General features: G+C 36.3%; 2 protein-coding genes across 3 annotated transcripts in view; one reads left to right on the top strand and one right to left on the bottom strand.

The window, feature by feature from the left end:
• SLC5A12 (solute carrier family 5 member 12) overlaps positions 1-5,946 on the top strand; it is a 52,985-nt gene extending 47,039 nt beyond the window's left edge. Inside the window, exons 13-15 of the mRNA XM_073216342.1 lie at positions 1,306-1,409; positions 3,572-3,699; positions 5,534-5,946. Coding sequence (XP_073072443.1) covers positions 1,306-1,409; positions 3,572-3,699; positions 5,534-5,686 — 385 coding nt within the window. The 3' untranslated portion in view covers positions 5,687-5,946. The remainder of the gene's footprint in view (positions 1-1,305; positions 1,410-3,571; positions 3,700-5,533) is intronic.
• A 7,574-nt stretch (positions 5,947-13,520) lies between these two features.
• ANO3 (anoctamin 3) overlaps positions 13,521-25,006 on the bottom strand; it is a 258,609-nt gene continuing 247,123 nt past the window's right edge. For both annotated transcript variants that reach the window (XM_073216340.1, XM_073216341.1), the window contains 3 exons: positions 21,550-21,630; positions 21,267-21,372; positions 13,521-16,690 (listed from right to left, as the gene is read on the bottom strand). In XM_073216340.1, coding sequence (XP_073072441.1) covers positions 16,508-16,690; positions 21,267-21,372; positions 21,550-21,630 — 370 coding nt within the window. In that variant the 3' untranslated portion in view covers positions 13,521-16,507. The remainder of the gene's footprint in view (positions 16,691-21,266; positions 21,373-21,549; positions 21,631-25,006) is intronic.

Genomic DNA, 25,006 nt, shown 5'->3' with positions numbered 1-25,006 from the left:
ATTGATTCTGAGCCCAGGGAAGAGGTCCCCAGGTATAGCAGATATGGTTGGCTTAGAAAAGGGAATCTCTAGTACAATTGCATTTGTATTCTCACATGGTGCTAAGCAAGAGGGGGTGTTTTCAAATGGAAAGGGAATCATCTTCCCAGGCTAGCTATTTAAAAAATAAAAGCAAGCCCTCACATGGATGTGAGATGGCTAGCTCTGAAAGAATGCGATCATCTGCATGTCACATTTTTCATTACCTGTCAATTGTAAATGGACAGTTTTCCCTAAGGTGTAAAATAGAGTAAACTGCCTTTGGGCTTTGTTTGCTAAGAGTCAGCACTGGAATTACAGGACATTGGTGACATTGTAACAAAAGCCTCCCTCCACTAGGAATGGAGCTAAGTGCTAAGTGCCCTCGAGTGAGGTCTGCATGTGGACTCTACTTGTATCACTCCTGATTCAAACAAGTTTGAAATGCCAGGAATTGAAGAGTTCTCTCCACCTCCTCTTCTTACAGAGACAACCAGGGCACTCTATTTTGCTAGTTTGTTAGTTTCTTATATCTGCATAGCAGGTAGAGAACCTACTGTGGTGGTCCTGAGTAGGTGGTCCTGGCTATCTAGTATATGAGCATGTGATTATCTTCCTAACATTTGTCTTTGAGTTTCATTTAGTTAGAACCATTCCTTCCCACAAATCTTAAGGGCAAACAATATGAACCTCTTCATGGATGGCAGTCCACCATGCTGTTTTTTCCTTTCTGCCTGTGTTAATCCTACCCTCTTTTCTTGGAATGCTAAATCCTAGCCCTGACAGCCTTCTTTGCTTGAAGAACTATGAATCATTTTTTTAAATGAGCTTGACAATCATCTGATGCATGAGCCTGGGTTTGATACTTGGTTTAAATGCTCCTAGAATCCTTTGTTCCAATTCCACCTAGGCACTAACCCCCGCTTTGTGGCTTATTCACCTTTTTATCTGCAATATCTGTCACAATTCCTGAAACTAAATCTTAGCCTGGTAATGTCTGAAGAATAAATAATACAAAAGAAATGACAGGCACAGTCCTCATTGCATGTCTTATAATTCAGTACATCCATTGCAATATTCGTAATTCCAGGATGGGTTGGATTAAGAGGAATGCAGAGCACTAAGTATTCTACAACTGAATCTTAAATAACCAAATGGCAAAAAGGTAAGCTTTGGAATTTGGGGAGATGCCAGGCCCTAAAATGAGCCCTCTGCTGTCCCTAAGTCGCTGTGGATTGTAACTTCAGAAGTCATGGAACTAGTGACATGTGCTGCTGTCCTCCACAGACCTGCAATTGCTGACACCTGGTATTCGATCTCCTACCTTTACTACAGTGCAATAGGCTGCCTAGGGTGCATGGCTGCAGGAATAATCATCAGCTTCGTGACAGGTTGGTTCCTTCCTTTCTTTGGGGCCAAGGAAGATATGGCTCATCTCATGCACTGGTGGACTAGGGGTTGCCTTACTGGTATGATTCGGGGTCCACCATAGAAAGCCCTTCTTCCCAGACAGGTATGTCTACTCTCTCCAAGCTGACCACAAAAGCATCCCCCTGATTTTATATATATATAGCATATTTTTTTAAATATCCCCCATATGTTGTGGGAAAAAAATATTTTTTGACACATAGGCCCTGGAGGCCCAAGTGTGAAAAATCCTTTGTAATATGACAATCAGTAAAGAAGGTTAACTATGTGGATCTTTTCCCCTTCTTCTCATGAAAAGACTGGAGTTTCCCCTAAAGTACCTCACCAGCTTTCAGCAACCTATTCAACAGAGATCCTTTTTCAAATTCACCCAAAGTTGTAGTACAACTAGTGCCATTTACTCTTTAAGCCTTAACCTCTTTTTTCCTTTTTTCCATTCATTATAGGAAATGGTTTTATCCCCTTTGACCTTCTCTTTTTTCACAAAATATGCCCTCTTAGTCCAATAATCTCTGTTGACAAACCTGGTTTCAATCAGGAGAGGTTGATGTCCACTGATGCCTGATCTCCAAGGTTTTCTTTAATAAAGAGATGATCACACCTTGTTTGGGGGCATACAGAGCTTCTAATTTGAATTACATTTTCATTTTTAACCTTCTTTCCCATAAGAACTACAGGTTAAACTTTGACTTCTCACTGTCTACTACCTCCTAAAGGCAATTTGTGTCCAGAAGGGAACCAAGTCTAAATCTATTTGAAGCAAAAAACTCTTTCATATTAGCAAGGCTCAGCTTCCGCCTACATACAGATCTACATTATTTATTGGAGTGTTTGATACTTTCGTGATCCTTTAAGAGACAAACGTCTTCCCTGTTTGAAACCTTGGGGATGGTTTGGTTCAGGATTAAATTCTTACTCAGAGTTGCCTTTGGGTAGAAGTTTGAGGTTATGTGACTCTTTCTCCACCACCCACACAAGGCAAGTGGAGGCTTTAAGATCATACATGTTTATAGGATTTAAGATCATGTATGCCGTTTAATTTGCTTCATCATTTACTAAACCTTAGAAAAGTTTATTTTTCCTCATTTAAGAAATGAGAATAACAATACCTATTTTACAGGGATTAGATACGATCTATGTAAAATATGCCTAGTACATAGAGACACTTACTAATCGACAAATATTATCATTAATAGTAGTAGAATTCTCTTTGGTTGAACGTCTTTTGTCAGTGATATAATGCCAAAGAATAGATCATTTAAACCTCAATTTGGAATTTTAGAAATCTACTGAAAAAATTTTTGAGAAAAAACTTGTGGACAGGCACAGTGTCTGGTTTATAGGACGACTGTGATCAATCTGTATAAACACTACTCCTCTACTCCACCTAGGAACCTTTAGGCTTAACTGGTGAACAAATTAATGGCTGTCATTGAATGAGAGTAGGTATTTGTTAACAGTTATCATGATACAAAAATTTGCGAAGGTTCTGGGAGGGGGCAATTGTCAGTCTTTAAATCTTGATTTGAATATCAATGTGACTCTTATTCCACAGCAGAATTGGAAGGAATGGGGTACTGAACAGGTATGTGTTAATGATAGGGAAGGTGGTGTCAGGAAATTCCAGAATAGTTAGAGGGAACAAGAGGGTATTGCTTGCTCAGCATGCTGGGGTGGAAGGAAGAAGGAACAATGGAAATAATCTTTCTAATTTTACAAATATTGACTGAGGACTTCTAAATATATCTGCTTTGATGGAAAACCAGAAGCTTTCTTAAAGGAACAATAATATGATTGCTACTGTCCCCTTTGCTGGCATACAAAGAGTACTAGTAGAATTTTCCGTAATCAATATTAAAAAGTAAATATGGTGTCTCTGCTTAACTCTATAGCTGTGAGCTTGCTTGACTTAATGGTTTGTATGCTCAAAACTAATTCACCCACTTTGAACAGTTACCAACTTCTGTCTACAGAAGAGCAGTTATCAATCTAATAGCAGTTACTAGTCAGGCCAGTTTCCACCCTTACACTTAGAAGTGACCTACTTCAAGCTGGCAACATGTAAATCCTTAAATAAGTCCTGGAAGCATGCAACCACCTAATCCATCTGTCCTTTCGTTAACAGGTCATCAAAGAGGCAAAGATATTCAACCACTTCTAATTAGACCAGTTTGCAATTTATTTTGCTTTTGGTCTAAGAAATACAAAAGACTGTGCTGGTGTGGAGTTCAGCATGAAAGTAGGACAGAGCAGGTGAGCCCATGTCGAAGCTTCTGAAAAATGTGCACTGGCTCAAGGGAATCCTTTTTTCTCATTTAAATCATCTACAAGGGTGGGTGGAGGGCAGAAAGATAGTGAATGTTACAATCTGAAAGAACCTGGGTTCCGACTTGAGTTAGTTCAGGTCATTAGCTTTTCAGTATGTAACTATGTTGATTGGTAAATGTAGCTTTGGTCTGAATTGTTGGCATTGCAAGTGATCAATTTCCAAAATTCATTTAACCCCTTTGTGGGTGAATTCTAGGAGAAATATAAGAATAAATAATAGAAAAACAAAAAAATAAGGGGCTTAGTCTAGTATCATGGTGTAAAAGCACAGGCTTTAGAGTTTAGATTAAACCCTGTGTTTAATCCCGGTTCTCTGTTTTACTTTCCTTGGGTAATTTATTTAACCTCCCCGAACTTCAGCTTTTATCTCAGAGCTGGGGCAAGATCATCATGCAGTGTGACTTGGATGCAAATATCTTTAGTTCTACAGAAGGTAAATAAAAATAAGACTGATTGGAGGGAACTTCTTGGGTAGAGAAGCAGCAGGACACACACATCCCCCAGATCTCCTTATCCCACTGACAGCATGTTTAGGTCAGGCAGATCTGGAGTCACCGTCCAGGTACTACTACAGTCACGTCAGCCAAACACCACGGGAAGAGCCAAACCGAACTTACTTACCTGGTACAGCGGGGCAGGGGGCACTGCAGGGGAAGCAGGGAATGTCACCCTAACAAGAGGGAAGATGGACATGTCTTTTGTAAGGTCTGGGTTCCTGCTGAAAGATTCTGAAAGTTGTCTACGGGTGGAGGGGAATGAAGACAAAGCTGTCTGGGCAGCACTGGTGAGGGAGCAACACCTCTCAGAGGTCCTCTGACATTTGACAACTCCAGGACCTCGGGAGAAGTGGTATTTCCTGTTAAGTTTGTAGCTGGTCTTATCCATGTCTGGCCTCTCAGCCTGATTAAGGGCAGGAGCGTATTTTCCTTCTTGTTTTTTTTAGGGCTGATTGTCATTGTTTCAGTGGAGCTATCTCACCCCTGTAGTACTCTAGAGATGGGACCCACACCACATCACCTGGGCTGTCTATTGTTCTCCTTCCCAAACACCACGATACCATGAATATGAAGGAAAGCTGAGTTTAATAGTGATGCAGTAAGGGGAGCACTCTCTTGGTAGGGGCTCAGAATGGGGAGGCATTTCTATTGCTGAGAAGGCAGTGTACTGTTTGGATAAATGGATCTGGAGGAAGCTCAAAAAAAAGGAAACAATCAAGTTATTTGCTACTTAACACTTCTCTTCCGGGACCAGAATTTTCTGGAATAAATGATAAATCCTGTTGATGCAGGCAGCTCTGTTCTCAAGGCTGAATTGAGAGTGGGAGGAAGCATGGAGTATGTCACTCTTAAGCTCCTTTGCAAAGACTAACACTGGGTAGCCTTCCAGGGAGACTGCCTACAGGGTCCCGGACTAGGAGGAGGAAGCTGTGCTGCTCACAGGTCTATCCTTCTCAGGAGGAACTGCTAGTACCTCACAGGACTGCTGTGCTCAGTGGAAGACAGATGCATTTCTTCACACAAGATATATTGCAAATGCCACCAAATTGCCCTTTCTGTTTTTATTAGCATTAGAAATAGTGCCTATGTGTATGGAGTCGTTAAAGTTACCAAGTAGGAAGTATGTTGGGTCAGAGTTCTTTGTGCTGCTTTCATGTTTACCTATCACTTTTCAAGGGGGAAGGCCTAAGCAAGATTCCCTGGGTGTGATGTGGACTACATCAAGACTAGCCCACTAATAGGGGTCTTTCCATTTTCCTCAGGAAAACCTTGAGAATGGCAGTACCTGGAAACAAGGAGCTGAGTCTGCCTTACAGAATGGACTCAGGCAAGAGAGCCTGGTCCCTGTTCCAGGCTGTGACTCCAAGGACAAGAGCTCCAACAATATGGTGGTGGAGAAGATCACCCATTTCTAAGGCCATCTGGACACACATGCACGCACCCCACCCCCACCCAAAACACACCCACATACACAGATACACACAGTCAACATCTTGTCTGCTGGTTAATAGACTTTGTATAGTTGCCCCTGATAGAAAATAGGAATGTCTAATGTCTATTTATACTTATTTATAACCACAAATAAAATGCCTCTGCCACAGGATAGTTCCAGAATGTTCTTTGGAACGCCCCAAAGATATTTTCAGATAAGAAAATTAAAGCCAAGCCTGAAATATCCTGGTGACTTCCTTCTTGAATAAATTAGGATTGTATTTCTTCATAGGGCAAGGAATCAGCCTCTTTGCTTTCTGTCATATTAAACTTCAGTTTTAAGGTCTTTTTTTGGCAGTTGTTAAACCAGCAGATATCTTGGAGTCTATAGGCAGAATGAAGAAGGGAATATGTAGATTAACTGCCTTTCTCACACTGCTGATAAAACAAGTGAATGACATCCACCCCACCCCAAATATGTAGACACATTTCACAGCAGTCCATCCTGAGCTGCAGCTGAACACTTAAATGCTGTAACAACCCAAGGCCTGCCTCCACACACACCTTCAAATTCTCTTCCTGTCCTTTTCTGCTACCATAACTGTCCTGACCCAGCCTTCAAAATAATTCTAGTTAGCACAGCAGGAGAGATTGATATGTCTAGTTAGTGGCAGCAATCATAACTAAACCCTCTGCTCCCTTTGTGCTCTCAGTGTAGTATTTCTTCCTCCTTTTATCATCTTACTGAAAAATTGACTTTGTGCTCAACAAGATCTTTCTCCAGGACTGAGTAAAGAGGAAAGGCTTTTTAGGATAACACTATGTAAAAGAGCCTTGCAAATAGCTTACCAGCCCACGGGAAATTTCTTTAGCCATAGGTTCTTCTTTGGTGCAAAATACCTTGTCCATAGGATTTGTACTCAAGCTTATTCAGCTCATCTATGCCAACTCAATGCATTCCATCAGGCTAAGGCAATAGAAGTAAGGATTTTAATAGTTGAATTCAAGAAAATAACTTTTAAAGTTCTGGAGTAACAGGGGACTATAAATAAAAAGGTAGGTTAACAAACCAGGAGGCAGAGAAAGCATTTTGAAAGATACAAAAGCATAAGAAATGAAAAAGAACCAGTGCCACGGGGGCTAGATTAGAGGACATACAAGAGGATACAAACCACTGTCTCAGGGTCAGGCATAGTAGGGCCAGTGTCAGGTTTTATTTTGGTGGCCAGGTGAGAACAAGAGGAAAAAAATTATGGAACCAATATTTATTATTCAGGAGAGAAGATAGAAAGAAGAGGATAATCAATAGAGGAATAAAAAAACAACTGGGTTTATAAACCACAGTCCAATGTTTGCCTTCTATTAAGTGAAATTATTTTCCAAACGATTTACTAGTTAAGGCATTCCTAAAAGCTAGATCTTCAAAAATACATTAGGTGCATGTTGAGCTCTGGGTCAAACCTCGTTGGCTTATATAATATGATAGGGAAGGAAAATAGCAACAATAATCCCAAGGATGAAAACTAGATTAACAGCCCCTTTTACCCTCTCCAAAGGAAAACTTTACCGACAAATTACCCCTTATTCACTTTAAGGAAAAGATCAGTCAGCTAGTAGCCCTGTATCCTGTTTTCTCAGCAGACCCTATCTAAGAGATTGTAACCCTGGAGATACAATAAAGGGTGTTCTTGCCACGGTACAACCATGGGCCACAGGCCTCCCAGGATGTCTGCAGTGACCAGTGGACAATCAGGCATGAGATAGCGCATCCCAGCCTCCCCAAGCAGGCACTGAGCTGACACCCTCTACCCCCAGGGAGTGAGTGCACAGATGCACACACAGGTGAGCTCTGTGGGCTAAGAACCAGTCAGGCATGGAGCTGCCCTTCCAGACACACCTGGCACTCAGGGCCTTGGGTGAGAGGCTGCTGGGACACACACACACACATAGACATGAACACATATGATTTGGAATACATTTCAAGATTTTGAACTTCAACTTGGAATTAAATAAAAACAATGTACCATGAAGTTCTTCATTTTACTCACAAATTATCTTACAGATATTTTCACTAGGGGAAATATACTCTCCCAAGAAAATTTTTTAGGATGCTTTTCCTTTATTAGTCACTAAACACTTAATGGAGTGTTATTAAAGCAGAAAATGACTTACAACTGGAAATTATTATAATATTATCATAAAAATGGCTTTGTGTTCTCTAGAGCAATGGAACCCCATGGCATCATGAGGCATCATTTCAAGAGCGTGTAGAGGTCAATACAGGGATCCCTCCTAATTCTTCCTAATTGAAAATACCATGCAAAAGTCTAAGGCTTCAGGTAGAGAGCAGATGGAAACTCACAGGAGAGCCATCTTCCACAGTATACAGAAACCACATTTGTTGTGTAGCAAAGCAGAAGGCAGCTATGTAATGTGCAGAGCACACCTCTCCTAGTCTCATTCCTCCATTCTTCCCTAGAAATGTCACCTCAGAGTTGTGTCAAGGCCACTGGTGCAGTGTAAGTTCTGTCCAGTGCCAAGTTCAATCCAAGCCATGGAAATGGGTTACACTTGTGGCCGTTTTTGCCATAGAATGACTAGGGACACCATTAAATTGGAATATGAATGGTAAATTCCTAGGATGGCCTAAAATGTGCCAAACTTCATGCTAATCTCTATCTTTTAAACACAATAACAAATATTGGTAAAACTGGAAGGACCTGATATACAGTGACTGTAATGGGGTTTGTGCGGGGGGACTTGGTGAAGGGGAGAGCCTAGTAAACGTAATGTTCTTCATGTAATTGTAGATTAATGATAACAAAATTTAAAAAAGTAAAAAAGGGAAAAAAAAATGGAAGGACCTTAGTGCCTCTTCCACTCATTCTGAATGAATTAATTTTGATGACTGACATGTTATCTGTCACCATTTAGAGCAAGAAGTAGAGCTTATTAACTGAGATGAGGGATTGGACTTGAGCTGGTTAGGTTCAGACCTAAATTCTGACACAAATTATCTGGGTAATATTGGGCAAGTCTTTTTAAACTTTATTCTCAAATTAAAAGGAGGAAATATTATCCCTAATTAATAGGGTTGCTGTGAGGATTTACAGAGGGGACTCATTTAAAGTAGTTAGTATGGTGACTGGCCTGAATGGAACGTTCAAAACTTTTTAATCTGAAGTGTAGTGAACAAAATGGTATCTGTTACAGTATTCATTTTAAGTTAAATTGGTTCACTGTTTCTCTTTAGGATTTTCAAGATACTTGCTTAGTACATGTATTACTGAAGTAGTTTCAGAATTAGAAATAAAGTAAACAGAAGGCATAAATTAAGTCATGCCATACATTTCCAAACAGTAGCTTTTTAATGCTGAGTTTAAATAAAATATGACTTTCCGAGAGTAACTTTGCTAAAGGTGATTAACTCTTGAAAAAGGAAAAAAAAATTGTTATAAAGAATTACAATTTTATTACTGAAAAATGCAATATCCATATCTATGACTTGCTAAGTATTACATTTGTACTTGTAAACCTTGATAGTTAAAACAGTATCCCAACCCAACTTTATGACTCAAGGCAGTTAAAAGCAACTGTGATTCTCTAGAAAGCAACAGTAGAGGAGCAGCTTTTCCCTTTGTTTAATTCAAAAAATATATCTTGAATATAATTTCATTATTTTGTGAATTTTATGAGGTTGTACCATTTCACTCTAAATAGAAAAAAAAATAAGTCATAGATGGGGGCTGCAAACAGTATTTAAAAGAGAATGTTATTGGAATATTTTTATGGTAATACAATCTTAATCAAACATTACAAAGATAAATAAATAGAAAAAATACAGAAATCTCCCTGCAATTGTTCTCTTAGAAAAATTTTTTTTTAAATATTACAGAAATTTTACCTCTCTCTATATACATTTGTATCTTTAGAAATGTCATGTGTTCAATCTCAACATGCAAGATAGCTAGGTTTACTATAGTTAAACTCTTTTGTCCAGCATTACTAGCCTTGAAGCATAATCAATTTTCAGATAACTAAAACTTAATAGTTATCAATGACATGTATTAAGATAATACATAATTTTAAACTAACCAAGTGCAACTTACAAATGATAGTAAATAACCTAATGGGTTAGTTTTATTTGCAGTTCTTAGAAAGAGTTAATGCTATTATTTATTCCTCCATTCCAAGTTCCTGACCAAATTAATCTAGATTTGCAAATGCCTAGGTGAATAATGAACTCCCACAAGGCTACTTTTCTAATACTGAACTTGGGTTTGCAATATCAGCTATCCTCAGAAGACAGAATTAAGCTTATAAATATTCAGCTAAGAATTACAACATGGCCTTTACTTGGGGTGTCAAGATATCAGTGACTCCCTCGTTAGACTCTCATGACAAATTAGAAGAATAATCTTACCCTATGATGAAAAAATCTTAGTTGATAGTGATATGTCTCTATATCATTAAGAAAATTAAGATGATATTATTATATTTCCAAAAATTTATGCAGCTTTTTTATAGAGCCCTGGAATACTTCCAAATTTAATGTTAACTTAAAATAACTAATTAATTAGGAAACATGCCTATAGAATAAGTATAAATATATAATTAAAATATATAATTATTTCTTTAAAAATAAGTTCAAATTGAAGTTCACTCAAATGATAAATGTGAATATTCTCTGCAGGGTTAGGAATAGGATGAAAAATAGTTTTCTGCCTTAAAATCTTTTATATGAACTTAGTAGATTAAGGCAGGTCTATGAAGACCAAATAAACATATGTCAAAATAAGGGTTGACACGTATACATGATATCTCTTTCTCAGTGTTTTGGATAATTCCTGTAATATTTGGGCTAGGGATTATGAGACCCACATATGCACACTCAGACATACATGCATATGTATACACAGTAGTAACCACCAAGAGGATTTTATGACATATTACAAAGGTTACTATAAATCAAGAAAAGCAGTATATAGTGGTGTTATTTTTTATGGACCTTGATCTATTTGTCCACAGAATTTCCAGAAACAACAATTCATCGGTTTTCACAAAAATGTTAAAGCTATTGTGTCCACAGGTGTTCAGAACATCCAGTTCCCGAACACAAAACCTGCTCTGACACATTTAAAAAGCAAAGAATGATTCCATGCAATGTATTGATCTAAGGTTCTAATGTAATTGCCATAGATGAAAATAAATGAGCAATCTGAAATTGCTTATCTATAACAGTGTAATATAAGTAGAATTTGTAAATAACTGAACAATCAGACATTGTTATGGACTGATCTGGAATATACATTAAAAAGGTTTATGTACCTTTATTGTTTACTATTTTTAAGAATGCAGACCTAAAGATACCACCTTAAAAATTGATTCAGTCTCTTGCAACAGAGCAAAGTTTGCTTAAATTGGCTTTAACATTTCTTATGAGAGTTTGGAATGAATGTTTAATGATTAAAAATACACAATATATGTTTTTATGATTTTCAGATGAACTGTAAAATGTAGAAAGAAAAAAATTGAATATATTATCAGCTGGCTAAATATATGGTTGCAACATACCTTTTCCTATTGACAATGAAAATGGTTGTAAAAATCCACATCTCTTCTGATCTTCCCCTAATTCCCTCTTTGGCTGTAGGATTCTAATTGTTCTTTCCTGCTTGAAAAATACATTAAAGAGCCCAATAGGAAGATAAAATTGCATACATTCTTAAGTGCCTTTTCATCTTTAGTATTGAAAATTTGAGACGTTTCTTCTTTGGCTAGAGTTGTCACTGAAATCTAAGGTTAATAGAGTTAAAATAGATAAGGAAAAAAGAGAAACAAGAAAAAAGTCATTCATTTCTGCTAAATGTTAAAAAGTGAACTAAATTATAGCTGTTTTTCGGTCAGAAAGAAGGCAAGGTGTGTGCACAGCAGATATTGAAATAGTATATGAAAAACAGACATCTTTGCTTCTGTAGGAAAGTAAGCCCCCTCCACTATGCCCCCCAAATTGCTTCCATAATTATCTTTGCCATCAGAGTTTTCTAGCTATTCAACCCTCCTCCTCACATTTAGAGAAAAACGTCTAAAAAAAATACACTGGTTCAAAATGAGTTGGAAAAATCTGCTCATGCTACTGGTTAGAAATGATAAAAAATTTGGCCTAAAGTGTTCACCTGGTAGTGTTGAGTGGCATAGACACTGACAAAATAATTATAAAGGTTTTGAGACAGCGTGAAAGCCACATGGGGCTAGCCATCCACATGATAAGTATTTGTGTGGGGAATATCTAAATAGGTCTCATTAAATTTTATTTTTCTACTGACAATTTAGGAAATTTTTGCTTTCTGAAAAACAGGGAGCAGAGACACTGCTTTTCCACAGAGAGGGGGAGAATTGAAATGAAAATAAATATTCTGAGGAAGTCAACATAGGTATATGATGGGGGATCTCACCCTCCTCCCACAGAGGGAAAGGGGTAAGGCAGCATCCACACAGCTGTTGAGCATCCTCAAGACTCCCACTTCTGGCCTGGAACAAGAAACTTTACCTACGGAGAACTGTGCTGGTGCACATGTTGTCATAAAGCAGTGAGACTGGATGTGCAGGCTTCTTCTCCCTAAGAGGAGGCTTTGATGGTACAAAAATTGCTATTGGTCCCAAATATGAGTCTCTCCTCTACCAACCTGTCTGCTTTCATTTTGCTTTCCTGGAAAAAATGCCTTAATGGGGATGTGGCTGGGATGCAGGGGCTATCATATTTGTGTTCTCTAGGTAGGAAATCATCAAATGTGATCATGGATGTGTTTTCCAGATGTATCCAGATGGCAAGTTCAATTGGAGGTAACTTACCACTATTAGAAATACTTAAATCCTAACTAGCAATACTCTAGGCTGATCAGTAATTCAAGCTAAAGTCCAATCTTCCCTTTGGACTATGTGTTTGTTGACACATTTCATTTTTGAATAGAAGTGACTGAGGGAAATGCTAACCTTTCCATCAGAAACTGTGCCTTTCAAGCCATTCCTGAAAGATTCTCTTCTAAGCCACTGAGAATATCTGAAAGGAGGTAAGGTGTTGACTGATTTCTTGGATAAAAACTACAGCTATTCCCAAAGCCTGTTATAATGCTGTGACTCGTGGGAAATGGAGTGGAAATAGTAGGTGTGAGTGGGGCAGATCTCATGAGAGACTTGCTGGTTTTTATGCAAAAAAGCATGCCTAGCAATGTGTGAATGTACACACATGCACACACATGCATGTACACACACACATACACACCCACCACACCCTGGGCCTCAGTTTCTCTGCCCCAACTGAGAGACTAATCAATTCATCCATATCAGTTAGGCAACTCTTCAGGAACCTGGATTTTCAATTTTGACCATCAGAAAAAAATGTACAATTTGGTAGTCTCTTGTTGACAGCTAGCCAGAGTACTCCTACATTTTCTCCTTCCCTGGTATGATCTATAGCTATGCTAAAATTCCTGTCTTAAGGAGATTTGGTGGCGATTGGTAGTCAGCCCAAGTGTTAAAAAAAGAAAATGCTTCTGCGTGATAGAAGCATTATCACCCTCACAAGAACTAATCAAGCGTCCTCTCCCATCTGTTTGTAGCACAAAGCATTATTAGCATCAGTATGATACTCCATCTGCACCTTTCATGTGCAAATACCTTGATGATGACAACTAATTTACCAGAAGACAGTGAAAATTTCCCTGAGTGGGAGAAGGGCTTTCAAGAATAGGAAAGTATGGCCTTATAGACCTAACGAATGAGCAATCCCCTCTCCCCATACAGACTCAACAAACACCAACTTAATATTTTAAAAACAGGCAGGATGAAATTTAATGTGCAAATTATAGGAAAAATACCATTTCACATGATAATTGATTGAGTGAAAAAGGTTTCTTTTCATTCCATTCTACATAGATTGTGCTAGAATCACTTTGGAAGAATGTGCAGCGCTCATAAGTTGTGTCTCCATGCAGTCACTGAGCAGCATTTTACAGAAAAGGACTGAACAGGCTCAGACAATTGCAAACTATTTCAGATATGACCTAGAGCAGTTTTCCACATGGTGTATTGTGAAAGTACGTCAGCTTTGAAAAAGTTGTCGAGGCAGACTGCATGCACATATGTAATAGTTATTTGCTTAAAAAGATAACAGTTTAGAATATGAAAATATAGAGGCAGCATTCATGTAATACAGAATTCCTGAGAAGAGTGTGCTATATAAATCTTTGAGAAATAATTTTTATCCATAGGAAGACCATGATAGAAAACATTTCCCTCAACTAAAGCAGAGTGATCTAAAATTCACACACTGTGAGGGACTATCAATATTTTGCTGTCAACAAAGATAAAGGCATAGCTAGATTTTACTGCACTGTTTCACAAAACGAAAACACCAGCTATGTTTTTCGTTGTTTCTCTATTTTTCCATCATTTTCAAAATTTATCAGATAGGGCATTTTTCTAAATCAGCATATTATAATTTTTTTAGTAAAAAAACTTTCTCTTCATATTTTTCTCTCTAGGCAATCTGTATGATTTTAAACCCCAATGGTGATTATGTAAAAATAACTCAGAAAGAGAATAATTCTCCAGGGCACAGCTATCAATACTATTTTCTCTACTGTAAGACAAATGTCCCTAATTTCAAAAAGACATAAATGTCAGGTTCAATTACATCTTCAATAAGCATAGAGAGGACTTATTCTCAGGCATTTGTATACCTTTAACTAACAAAGAAAAGGAAATGCAAATGATACAAAAATAGAGGAGTATAAAACTCCTTCACGGAGTTAGTGGAATTACTTGCTATGAATAAGCAGGTGGCAGAAACAGAGCCTCTCTGGAATCTGACTAGGAGTCTCATGGAGCAAAGGGAGTCTCACGCTCAGTCTCAGAGTAAGGAGTCTGTGGTCCTTCCCCTTGCTCAACATCAGAGGGCAAATAAGGATATTTTTGCCCATCATCCAACCAATAACTATAACCTATCAGCTTTTCCCTGGAGGGAAAGAAGGGAAAGTAAAACAAAACAAAACAAAACATTTTTAGTGTTAGAATTAAAAAAAGTAGATTTTTAGTAAGCAAAGCTATAATTTTCCTACTAGAGAAACGGCAAGCATTTATACAAAGTACCTTTATTTCCATTGTGTTTTATCTGGTTTTTATAAATTTTGTTAGTAACTCTGCTTTGTTTAATCGGACAAATATTAAATGGACAAATAATAATCATTGTGTGTGTGTGTGTGTGTGTGTGTGTGTGTGTGTGTGTGTGTATGAAAGGAAGGGATTCCCTATGCCATTCCCAGGGGAGTAAAACTGAGATTAGCTTTGATTGTTTTGCAAGAAAAAGTGTCACAATTCCTACCACACATACCCTTAATCCAACTCTTCTCCTTCTTGCCATCATGCCCCCGTAGCTTATGCCTCCACCAGACTGCCTTTAGTTGAATGCTCTGTCATTCCTACTTCATCAGTCTGTGAATGGTCACACTTGGATATGGAGTTGACACTGAAATAGCAACTCCACAACAAAGCAAAATGATGCTTTTCTCAAATAATTTCACTGTTTCTAGCGAGTTTTCAAAAATAAACCAAATCAATCCAAGAAATAACAGAAAACTCCTTTCAGTGATACAAAGCAAATAGATGCAAAATAGTGTGTATGTTTGTGTTACAAATAATATAAATTTATATTCATGCATTGTTTTCATTAGTTCATGAGCAAGAGTGCACATTGTTGGAAAAGCATTAAGTACTGCAAAGCATCTGGCTTCTGTTTTCCTGAATCAACACATCACAAAGGCATACCGTGTAACTAGTCTCAGAGCTGCATAAACTGTAACTTGCATTACATATTGTCAAGGTGCAAAGGTACAAGGAAGACCAACATATTTACAGCATTTCAAGTTATTCTGTGAGAGCTGTAATAAATCAGGGAGGGAAAAATTAAATATACTATAAAATAGCCTTCTGCAGTAAACTATCAGTTATGTTTTAGATGTTATGAGAATAAAGACCCACATCTTATATGTATGTGTCTCTAGTGGCATTTTGTGAAGAAAAGGTGGGGGAGGGCAGTGCAACCGGTTCTGCCAGTGATGAAACAGATTTTAATGTAGTTAATGCAACAGAATATCATTTTGGTGAATGGTATTCTTTTTTGGAATCTTAAGTTTTTTGGTTTGACCACTAAAGGTCATGTAGAACTCTTTCTGCATAGTCGTTATAAAGCAGCATAAGTTCCTTGTGATACAGACCCATATTTCAGTAAGAATTACAGGAAATTCCTATAAACCTGTAAGTTGAAGGGACATGGAATTCTGAGAGCAAAGGCAATGATTGATTTATATAATTTCTTGGTGGTATCTCAACTCAACCTAAGGTTCCAAAGTCAGATTAGTATGTGTGTGAAGACCACGTGATACTTTAAGTCATGCCTGGTTTGTGACAATTTACATGGAAATCTGTCACTAGAAACCTCACTGTGAGCCTTCCTATCACACTGCAACGGATGGAAGGTGGATGTCTCCAAACACAACTCCCTGAGGCTGGTTCTGAGAATTAGATTCTGGTTTCCCATGATGTCAATCTAACAAGTTTTTAAAGTCATGAATCACTTTCTTTTTCCCTAGAAGAAATCCTGGATATTCCAAATCCCAAAGATGGGTCTGATGCATTTCCCGGTAGCATAGATGGTCCACAGGTATGCTTTTCTCCCAGGTCCTACCTAGAATTTGAGATAGTAATTCCCACGAATTGTATTGCCCCTATGGAGCAACAGGTATCAACTAAGGCCACTCATGGTGAACAGGATGGCCACTTTTTCTCCGCTCTTGTTGCAAATGTTCTAGTTCAGCCTCATACATCATCTCTTGGACGAGGTATTTCTCCCGCCGTATTCGGTCATATAGGTTCTTTGGTACATCTGGAATCAGGTATGCAATGAATGACTTGATCCCAAAGACAAGATGCTGCAAAGTTAAAGGGGAAAGTACATTTTTCAAAGATTCTGAAATGCTCATTATAAAATAGAACAATTATGAACAATGTTGCATTTGCCTTACAATCAACCATCAAAACTCAGGATATACTACCTAGAATATTAATATTTTAGAATGTTATGTTGGAAATACTACTGTTGCCTTCCATTACGTAAGTAGTAGGAGGAAACAAAGAATCGTTTCCTCTTTTCACTGCCACATGTTGAATCACTCTATAAACATTGAATGAATCTTAAATTCACATTTATAGAATCCTTACATTATATGCAATACTATTATGGCATGCGTGTTATGTACAGGTGAGAAAGCTCATATCTAGGGAAAATTCATGTCCAGTAGATGGTAATACACAGGTTGCAAACCACACAGAATACAACCTGCATGTGTGTGATGCTGGGACTGGATTCAAGCACCAGCACATGCATTTTTCAAAATTTCTACTCTATTAAATTTATATATCGTTGTAAGAGTTTTAAAATATTTTACTACTTTTACATAATTCTTATATGATAAAAAGACAGGGGGCATTACGATTTGCATGTATAGTGTTGTGGAGGGGTACGGGGAGGGCTGTGCAACACAGAGAAGACAGGTGGTGATTATACAGCATCTTGCTACACTGATGGACAGTGACTGTAGTGGGGTGTGTGTGGGGGGCACTCAGTGAGGGGGGAGCCTGGTAAACATAGTGTTCTTCATGTAATTGTAGATTAATGATAGCAAAAATACAAATTAAATATATATATATATATTTGATTTTAAAAATTGACTGACAAAAGTGTTGTATATAGAAAAAGGCAGGAAAAAATATCAAAAGATAATATGCCTGTGGTCAAAAGTACAGATGTTAATGAGATTGCCTATATCCAACCCTATTCTGAAACTCATTAGTGGTATACCATATGTCAATCACCTATGTTCTCTGTGTCTCATCTCTAAAATCATGTTAATAGTAGTATCTCTTAAACATTGGTATGAGGATTACATGAGTATGCAAATATGAAGGACTTGAAGGAGTGCTTGGCACAGTATAAACACTGCATAAATATTACCTGTTGTTATTATAAATGCATCCTTTTTCTCTTCCTATGAAGAGGGGTAGATCTTTCAATTTCTCAGAAAAGACAAAAAAGTCTGATAATGCTAGAGTTAGGAAGATCTGTGGAAAGAACCCATTTACCGAAAAAACTTTGTGACATCAGTTTGTGTGGAAAGGAAGAATTCAAGGCCCTTTTAACTGAGGTTGCTGTATGTGTCCTCAGAAATTGCATTGTATAGTAGGTCCTACTAAAGCAGGTCATATTTTCCTATAAAAAAGCAGATTAGAAGTTTCTTTCCTATTTGATATTCACAGAAATATCCAGCAATGTGTCTCAAGACTATAGAAATGAAAATGAAAAACATGTTATGATTTAAATTGGTAAAGAAGAATATGCTGAAGTCCTATACAAAGGTAATAAATGATCCTATAAACTTCAGAGAGAGGCTGATATGCAGGGATGATTCAATATTAAAAAGAAAATTTAATGCCCATTTAATCAAGACACTTTTATAACCAGTAATAAGACAATTTTCTAAAATTTACAGTTTATCTTTAAAAACCTATAGCAAATATTGTATTTGGAGAAAAAAATTCTTAAGAATTTTCATAAAAGTTGGTAACAAGACTAGTCACACCATTGTTATACAACACCATACTGAAAATTCCAGCAATGCAGTCAAATATGCCAATGAATGAGGCACAAACTTTGCAAATGTCGTTATTTCCAACAGGTATTATCATTTGAAAAGGCAATCCAACAGCTTTAATAGACAGAATATTAGAACTAGAAAGAGATTTAAGTAAAGAGCTATGCTCATCTTAGACCATTAGCATTCTAGTATACCAGCAAAAGTCAATCAAATCATATATTGGAGGATAAGACAGCATTCATAACAGCCATTAAAATATCTACAAAGTTTCAAAGCAAAAAGGAACAAGTAAGCAAGACAATATTTTAAAACTCGATGAAAGGATATAAGAACTATTTGAATAAATTCCACATTCATTAATGAAACAGCAAAGATTTTGTAAATAACTCAAAATTTGACCTCTACAAATGTAATTTTAAACAAAATCCTTCATTGATATTTGGGAGAACCTGCAAAATGACTTCTAAAATTTATATCAATGATCAATAAGTCAAAATAGCTAAGGTAATTTTTCAAAATAAGAGTAAATGTGATAGGGGGTGGGAAGTTGCTCACTGGACAGACATGAAGATGTACTACAAAGCTACAGCATTTAAATAGTGTAATAGTGACAAAGGAACAGAACACTGAGTAAAGAATATGCCAGTGAATATATAGCACCTTATAATAGCACAGCAGTAATTTAAAAATGAGTGGATAAAAGATTATGTAGTAAAAAACTGTCCAAAATTATTTCACTATATGGAGAATAAGAAAAATAAGCTTTTCCTTCAGATGCTATGAAACTCCAGGTATCTTAAAGACATGTGAGAGGTAATACTATAAGTTAATGATAAAAAATGTGGTAAAATATGTTTTTGAACTGGATATAAGGAAAATTTCCTAAAAAAGCTACATAAAATAAGCACACCATGCAAGGAATAGAATGATGGACTTGTTTACATCAAGATTAGGAATTATCTTTTTTTAGGTAAAATTAACATGTTATGGACAAGGAAAAAATATCTGCTGTGTTTACAAATAGTGAAGACTAATATGGAGAACATGTAAAGAAATCTTGAAATTCAGTAACAAATAATCTGGAAACTCAACCAAAAATGGATCAAGGTTATAGATTTACAAGAAGGGAAATCACAATGACCTACTAGTACTAAAAGTGATGGTCAATGTCATTAGTTATCAGATTAAAACAAACCAAGACAAAAGGCAAAATATCACCTTACTCTTACTTAACTGCAAAATATTAGAAATTCAAATAATACGAAACAGGCAAAAATCTAAGTGCAATTTGGAGAGCAGTCTGTCAGTATTACATGAAACTGAATATGCATATAAACAATTCCACATGAGTAGAATACTCCTGAAAAACCTTTAAATATGTTTATAAATAACATATACAAGATTCTTAATAGATTTATTGAGATAGAACTGTTGTAGTCCTAAGTACCCATCCATAGGGGAATATGGTTTTAAATTAATGAAATATCACTAGGAGACAACAAAAATTATCTACAGGCTTCATGGATGGATCTCTCTTGAGATCTAAAAAAAATGTAAAATGGGAAAGGGATAAAAATGAGTTATTACATAATACCATGAAGTATTTTATGAAAAAAGAACACTCAAAATAATAATGTATATATATATATATATGTATATATTTAATAAACAAACATATATCCAAATAAACATGTAGAAAAATTCCTACTGAAGAAAAGACAGTGGATGCTTTTGGAGGGACTAGGTAATGGAATTAGTATCAGAGAATGAAGAGGAAAAAATATAGAGGGAATCATATGGATCCATGATATCAGATTGCCATTAAATGAGGAATTTGATTAACTAAATCTGTTCTCTTGAATATTAAAAGGTGAAGAAGGAAAAAGTGTACACTGAAAACCCCCCCACACACAATTAAAAAGGACTCAGATTCACTGTTTCGTAAATATGCCTTAAACTGTTATGCTACCTGTAATACAGTAGAATGTCACACTTCATCAGAGACATTTTTATAGGCTCACTGAGTCATTAAATAATGAATTTAGTCCTGGATTAAACCTTAGAAAGAAGTATTTAATTTTACAGATGAAGGACATGTCACTACAAAATTTGAACTACTTTTTTTGTAGATCAATTGAGAGTTTCAGGTACCTTTAAAAAGACTTTTCCCAAAAGTCTTATGTATGACTATTTTTTTTCTCTCCATAATTTTGACCATAGAGAACATATGCATTCAAGTTTTTCTACAGACCTTAGTAGTATATTTAAGAATAGATACTGCTAAATTCTTCACTGTACCAAGCTGGTATAGGGTATGCTAAGCAAGGCAATGATACCATAGCTTCTCCAAAATTTCTTCACAGGACTACATTCTAAGATAGTACATCTCTGAAAATCAAAACATATGCGTTTCTTATAAAAGTGCTCAGGTATAATTCATAGGATTATGCAATGTCCCTTATACAAAGATCAACTGTAATTAGAACTGATTGTCCAGAAAATAAATTTCTCCCTCCTGATGAACAGATATAGTTTCTTTTACCAGATTATGAAAACCATCCTTTCCTTTTAAAATTTGGATCTTAAGAAACTCAAAACTAAGTTTTTCAGCTACTGTGAATAGCTTCTTTTACCCTAGTTTTCTGGTATAAACATTCACTAACCTCCCATCTTACATTAGCTATTGCTTTTCTGCACTTGTTACAGTTGTGTCTCTGTTTCTAAACCTTTTTCTGGGACAACCTCAAGTCTTTTTTTGAAAGTCACTGAAGAACTGATTTCAAAGAGGTAGTTAACATATAAGGTGGAAAAGCGTTCACCTGTGGTAATTTTATAAGCCATATCAGTGACTAACCTCAAATACGATAATGAAGGCCAATCGAGCAGCAAGGATATGCCAGTATTGTAAGGTGAACTCATAGGGTTTGGAACTCCAAGGTGGACCTCTGTAGTCTCGGTATCTAAAATCCACAAGAACAACAAAAAAAATGAAGAACACAGACCAAAAAGTGTGGAGGACCCAAATTTTCTTGATTTGACACACTCCAAAATGACAGTTTCAATGGGCTCATTAACATGTAGAGGGGGCAGAATGGAATGGTGAAAACACGAAGAAAATATTATTTGTAAGTAAGTACCTGCAATAACCAGATTTTCCAATACCAAGCTCACTCAGGTCAAAGAAGGATAGGCTATTGTTGACATATCCCTTTAAACAACTGGGAGAAAAGAAGAATCATGTAATTCAGAGACTCATAAATTTTCAGTACAATTCCTTCTTTACAAATGACAGGATGTAATGTATCATTATTCTTTTCATTCCATTTATAAACTCCTAGCGAATCAGCTCTCCCTAGCTCCCATTACATCTTAATTGTACCTTAATGAGACAGACTATCATCTGCCATTTATCCCGTCCTTTCTACCTTGTCTTTTCAATACTTATAGAGTATTTACTATGCACTAGGCATTGTGGTGATTACTTGCGAAGCATTAAAACTTTATAAATATATGTTTTATAAATATACATACATACAACACTATTTGATCAATTATAATTAAGCAATCAAAAGTCAAGCTTATTTGTGATTTATTAACTTATTTAATATATATTTATTGAGAACCTAGTTTGTTAGAAAATTCTAGATGCTTGGTACTAAACTGTGAATGTTAACAGATAAAAATCTCTATCCTGGTGGTTGGTAATAAACTGTGGTCAAGGTTAACTTTTATAATAACCTTAGGACATATATATCATTATTCCCATTATATAGATTAAAGAACTAAAGTTTACAAGTACTAAATTACTTGCTCTAGGCCTGTAATTCTCAAAATTTTTGTCTTAGTCACGCTTTATGTTTTAAAAATTAATGAAGATCTCAAGGACCTTTTGCATAGGGGTATAAGTATTGGTATTTAACACATTATAAATTAAAACAGAAATTTAGAGAATATTTATCTATTAATTCATTTAAAATAACATCAAATCCATTACAAATTAATATAAATAACATTTTTTAAGAAAAATCACTAGATTTTCTAAAGGAAGAAAATTGGCATTGTTTTACATGTTTGCAAATCTATTTGATGTCTTCTTTACAGAAGATTTTGATATGTACTTCTGCATTAAATCTGTTGTAATATGTTGCTTTGGTTGAAGAGTAAGTAGAGAATCTGGCCTCCTCTAGATAGGAGTTTGAAAAAGGACCATTTTAATAGCATTTCAGATAATCGTCAACATGTTTCTTTGATTATTGAATTGAAGCTCTATACATGTGGTCATTTCTTAAAGTTTAGTTACAATGTGAAATCTTAAGGTATCGATAAACTTTTCATAATAATTTTATATTAAAACCCATACATCTATCTTGTACTTTAAATTCACCTTTTGCCCATGCATGATGCTGTAACATCAAATATAGATCATTTGGAAAATATTGTTCCCTGAATTGTGCAGATCTTCCCAATGTTGATGTATTTTAATGTAAACTATGAAAAATTACTATTGTTAATATCAACATTGATTTTTATCAGAAAAAAATCTTTAAGTACTAGGAAACTTTTAAAATCAGTGGTAGTTCAAATTATCCAGAATTCTAATTTTCATTTCAAAACTGGATCTTTAATAAATGACAATTAATACTGGCCACTATTTTCCTTAAAAGGACAAGTAAATTTTGTGTATTATATAAAAGAGTGTCTGTAAAATACCCAAGTCTGAATAATCATAGTTTGTCTGGCAATCATTGTTTTATGTTAAAAAACCAGAGTTTGTTGAGTTTGCAATCCAACAATCACACAAGTGCTTTTCTTTGGGGCAGCCTTTGTACTTCATTATATAGCAGAATACTTCATGCACGTTTTGCATTTGTCAAATAGAATATTGTAAAGACATGCATTCAAGGGTGGGCATTTGATAAAGCTAATAATTATTACAGCCTCCTCAAGGACATTCTGAAATTTCTTCTTGGCTATTTAAAAAATACATAGAGGTGAAAAATATAATCATTGCTAGTGCTGGTTGGTGCCACTGCCTTGAGTCATGCAAAGCCACCAGAAAATTTTATCTACCATTGTTTTTGTACCATTTGTACAAATGTCAGTGAATAACATCTTAGGACTTCTATGAAAACAGTATTGACCTCATGGACCCTGAAGTGCCACACTGGCTTCACTCCCTTCTCTGCCCAGCCTAGACTTCATAATTTATCATTTCAGCTGCTCTGTTGCCAATACCCTTCTCTCCATTGCTATCTTGTGCTTTTGTCGTCTTGCTTTGAAAATTTCCAATATGGAATCTACTTCAATTGAGCTCCTAAGTACACCTGGAAATAAGTACATAATAAGATGCCCCTATGCACGTGTGGTTTCAACCTCACACGAGCCCTCCTCATCTCTTCTTGAAATTATTCTACATTATTAGTTACTGAACTTGGAGGAGGCATCACATGCTACTTACATGAAAGGCAGGACCTGAAATGTGAACAGAGCAGGTAACCAAAAACCAACCCATCTGTTTTTCACCTGCCACTAGGTGGAAGCAAAGACACTAACAAATAACGCTTCTAAAAAGAGAGTTGCCAAACATGCCTATATTTAAAACCCTTAAACTCTGCTTCTATACCATTTTGAATTTAAAAATAGGGATTTTCTATATTCTTTTTTCACTATTAATAAAACAACTTTATTTATATAATGTTTTTCAGTTGATAAAATCTGATTTTGGACACTATTTCTTAATCATAGGTCCAGAAAGATGATGAGACTTTTAGTAAAAGACAAAGTTAGAACTTGTTCCTAGGGTGTTTGACTTCAAGTTAAATCCCTTGACTAAAAAATATACAATAAAATGTCATGCTTTTATTACCTCTCCTTGAAAAACTGGGATATTTATGTTCAGAAAGGCATTCCAGCATTCCAAGAAAACCTCAGGTTACCAGTAGAGTTAACGGTTGATTTCATCGTAAACCAGGGCTCAGCTACTGGGGCACATGTCTTACATCTAAATAAGATGCACGCCCAGAGCTGCCCCTGCAGGCAGGAGAAGAGCTTCTCCCATCATTACTTCATCTCCCGTCACTACTTCCACACCGAAGGCTAATCTCCAGCTAAAACCCCAATTTCTCCCTGGTCCTCAAGTATAGTGCTCTCTTACATTCTTTCCTAATACTTGCTTTCAGGAAGGAAAAACCTGAAAAACCCATGTCCCCTAAAGCTGTGGTTTTAAATTGGGTGATTTTGTCCCCCAGGGGAAGTTCTTCAGAGCCTGGGTGGTCACAACTTGAGAAGCCGGAGGCTGCTATTGTGATCTACTGGGTAAGCAGCCAAGGATGCTGTCAAGCACCGCATAAACAGCATATAATACACAGGATGGCCCCCACCCCAACAGAATTACCTGGTCTAAAATGCCAATAGTGCAGACATTGAGAAATCCTGTTTCAAGGGTGGATTTAAATGTTGACAACAAACCAAAAAAGGCAATAGATCTAGGGTAACATCTTCTATACCCTTAAAATCCTTTTATTTTGTCATTTTCCCACGAATTTGGTTAACAAATGTGTGCGTCAATTTCCCCATGCAAATAGTTAGATTACA

This window comes from Manis javanica, chromosome 11 (assembly GCF_040802235.1).
Source record: "Manis javanica isolate MJ-LG chromosome 11, MJ_LKY, whole genome shotgun sequence".
Taxonomy (NCBI): Eukaryota; Metazoa; Chordata; class Mammalia; order Pholidota; family Manidae; genus Manis; species Manis javanica.
Note: the sequence above shows the minus strand (reverse complement) of the source record. Positions and strands in the feature narration are given on the sequence as shown.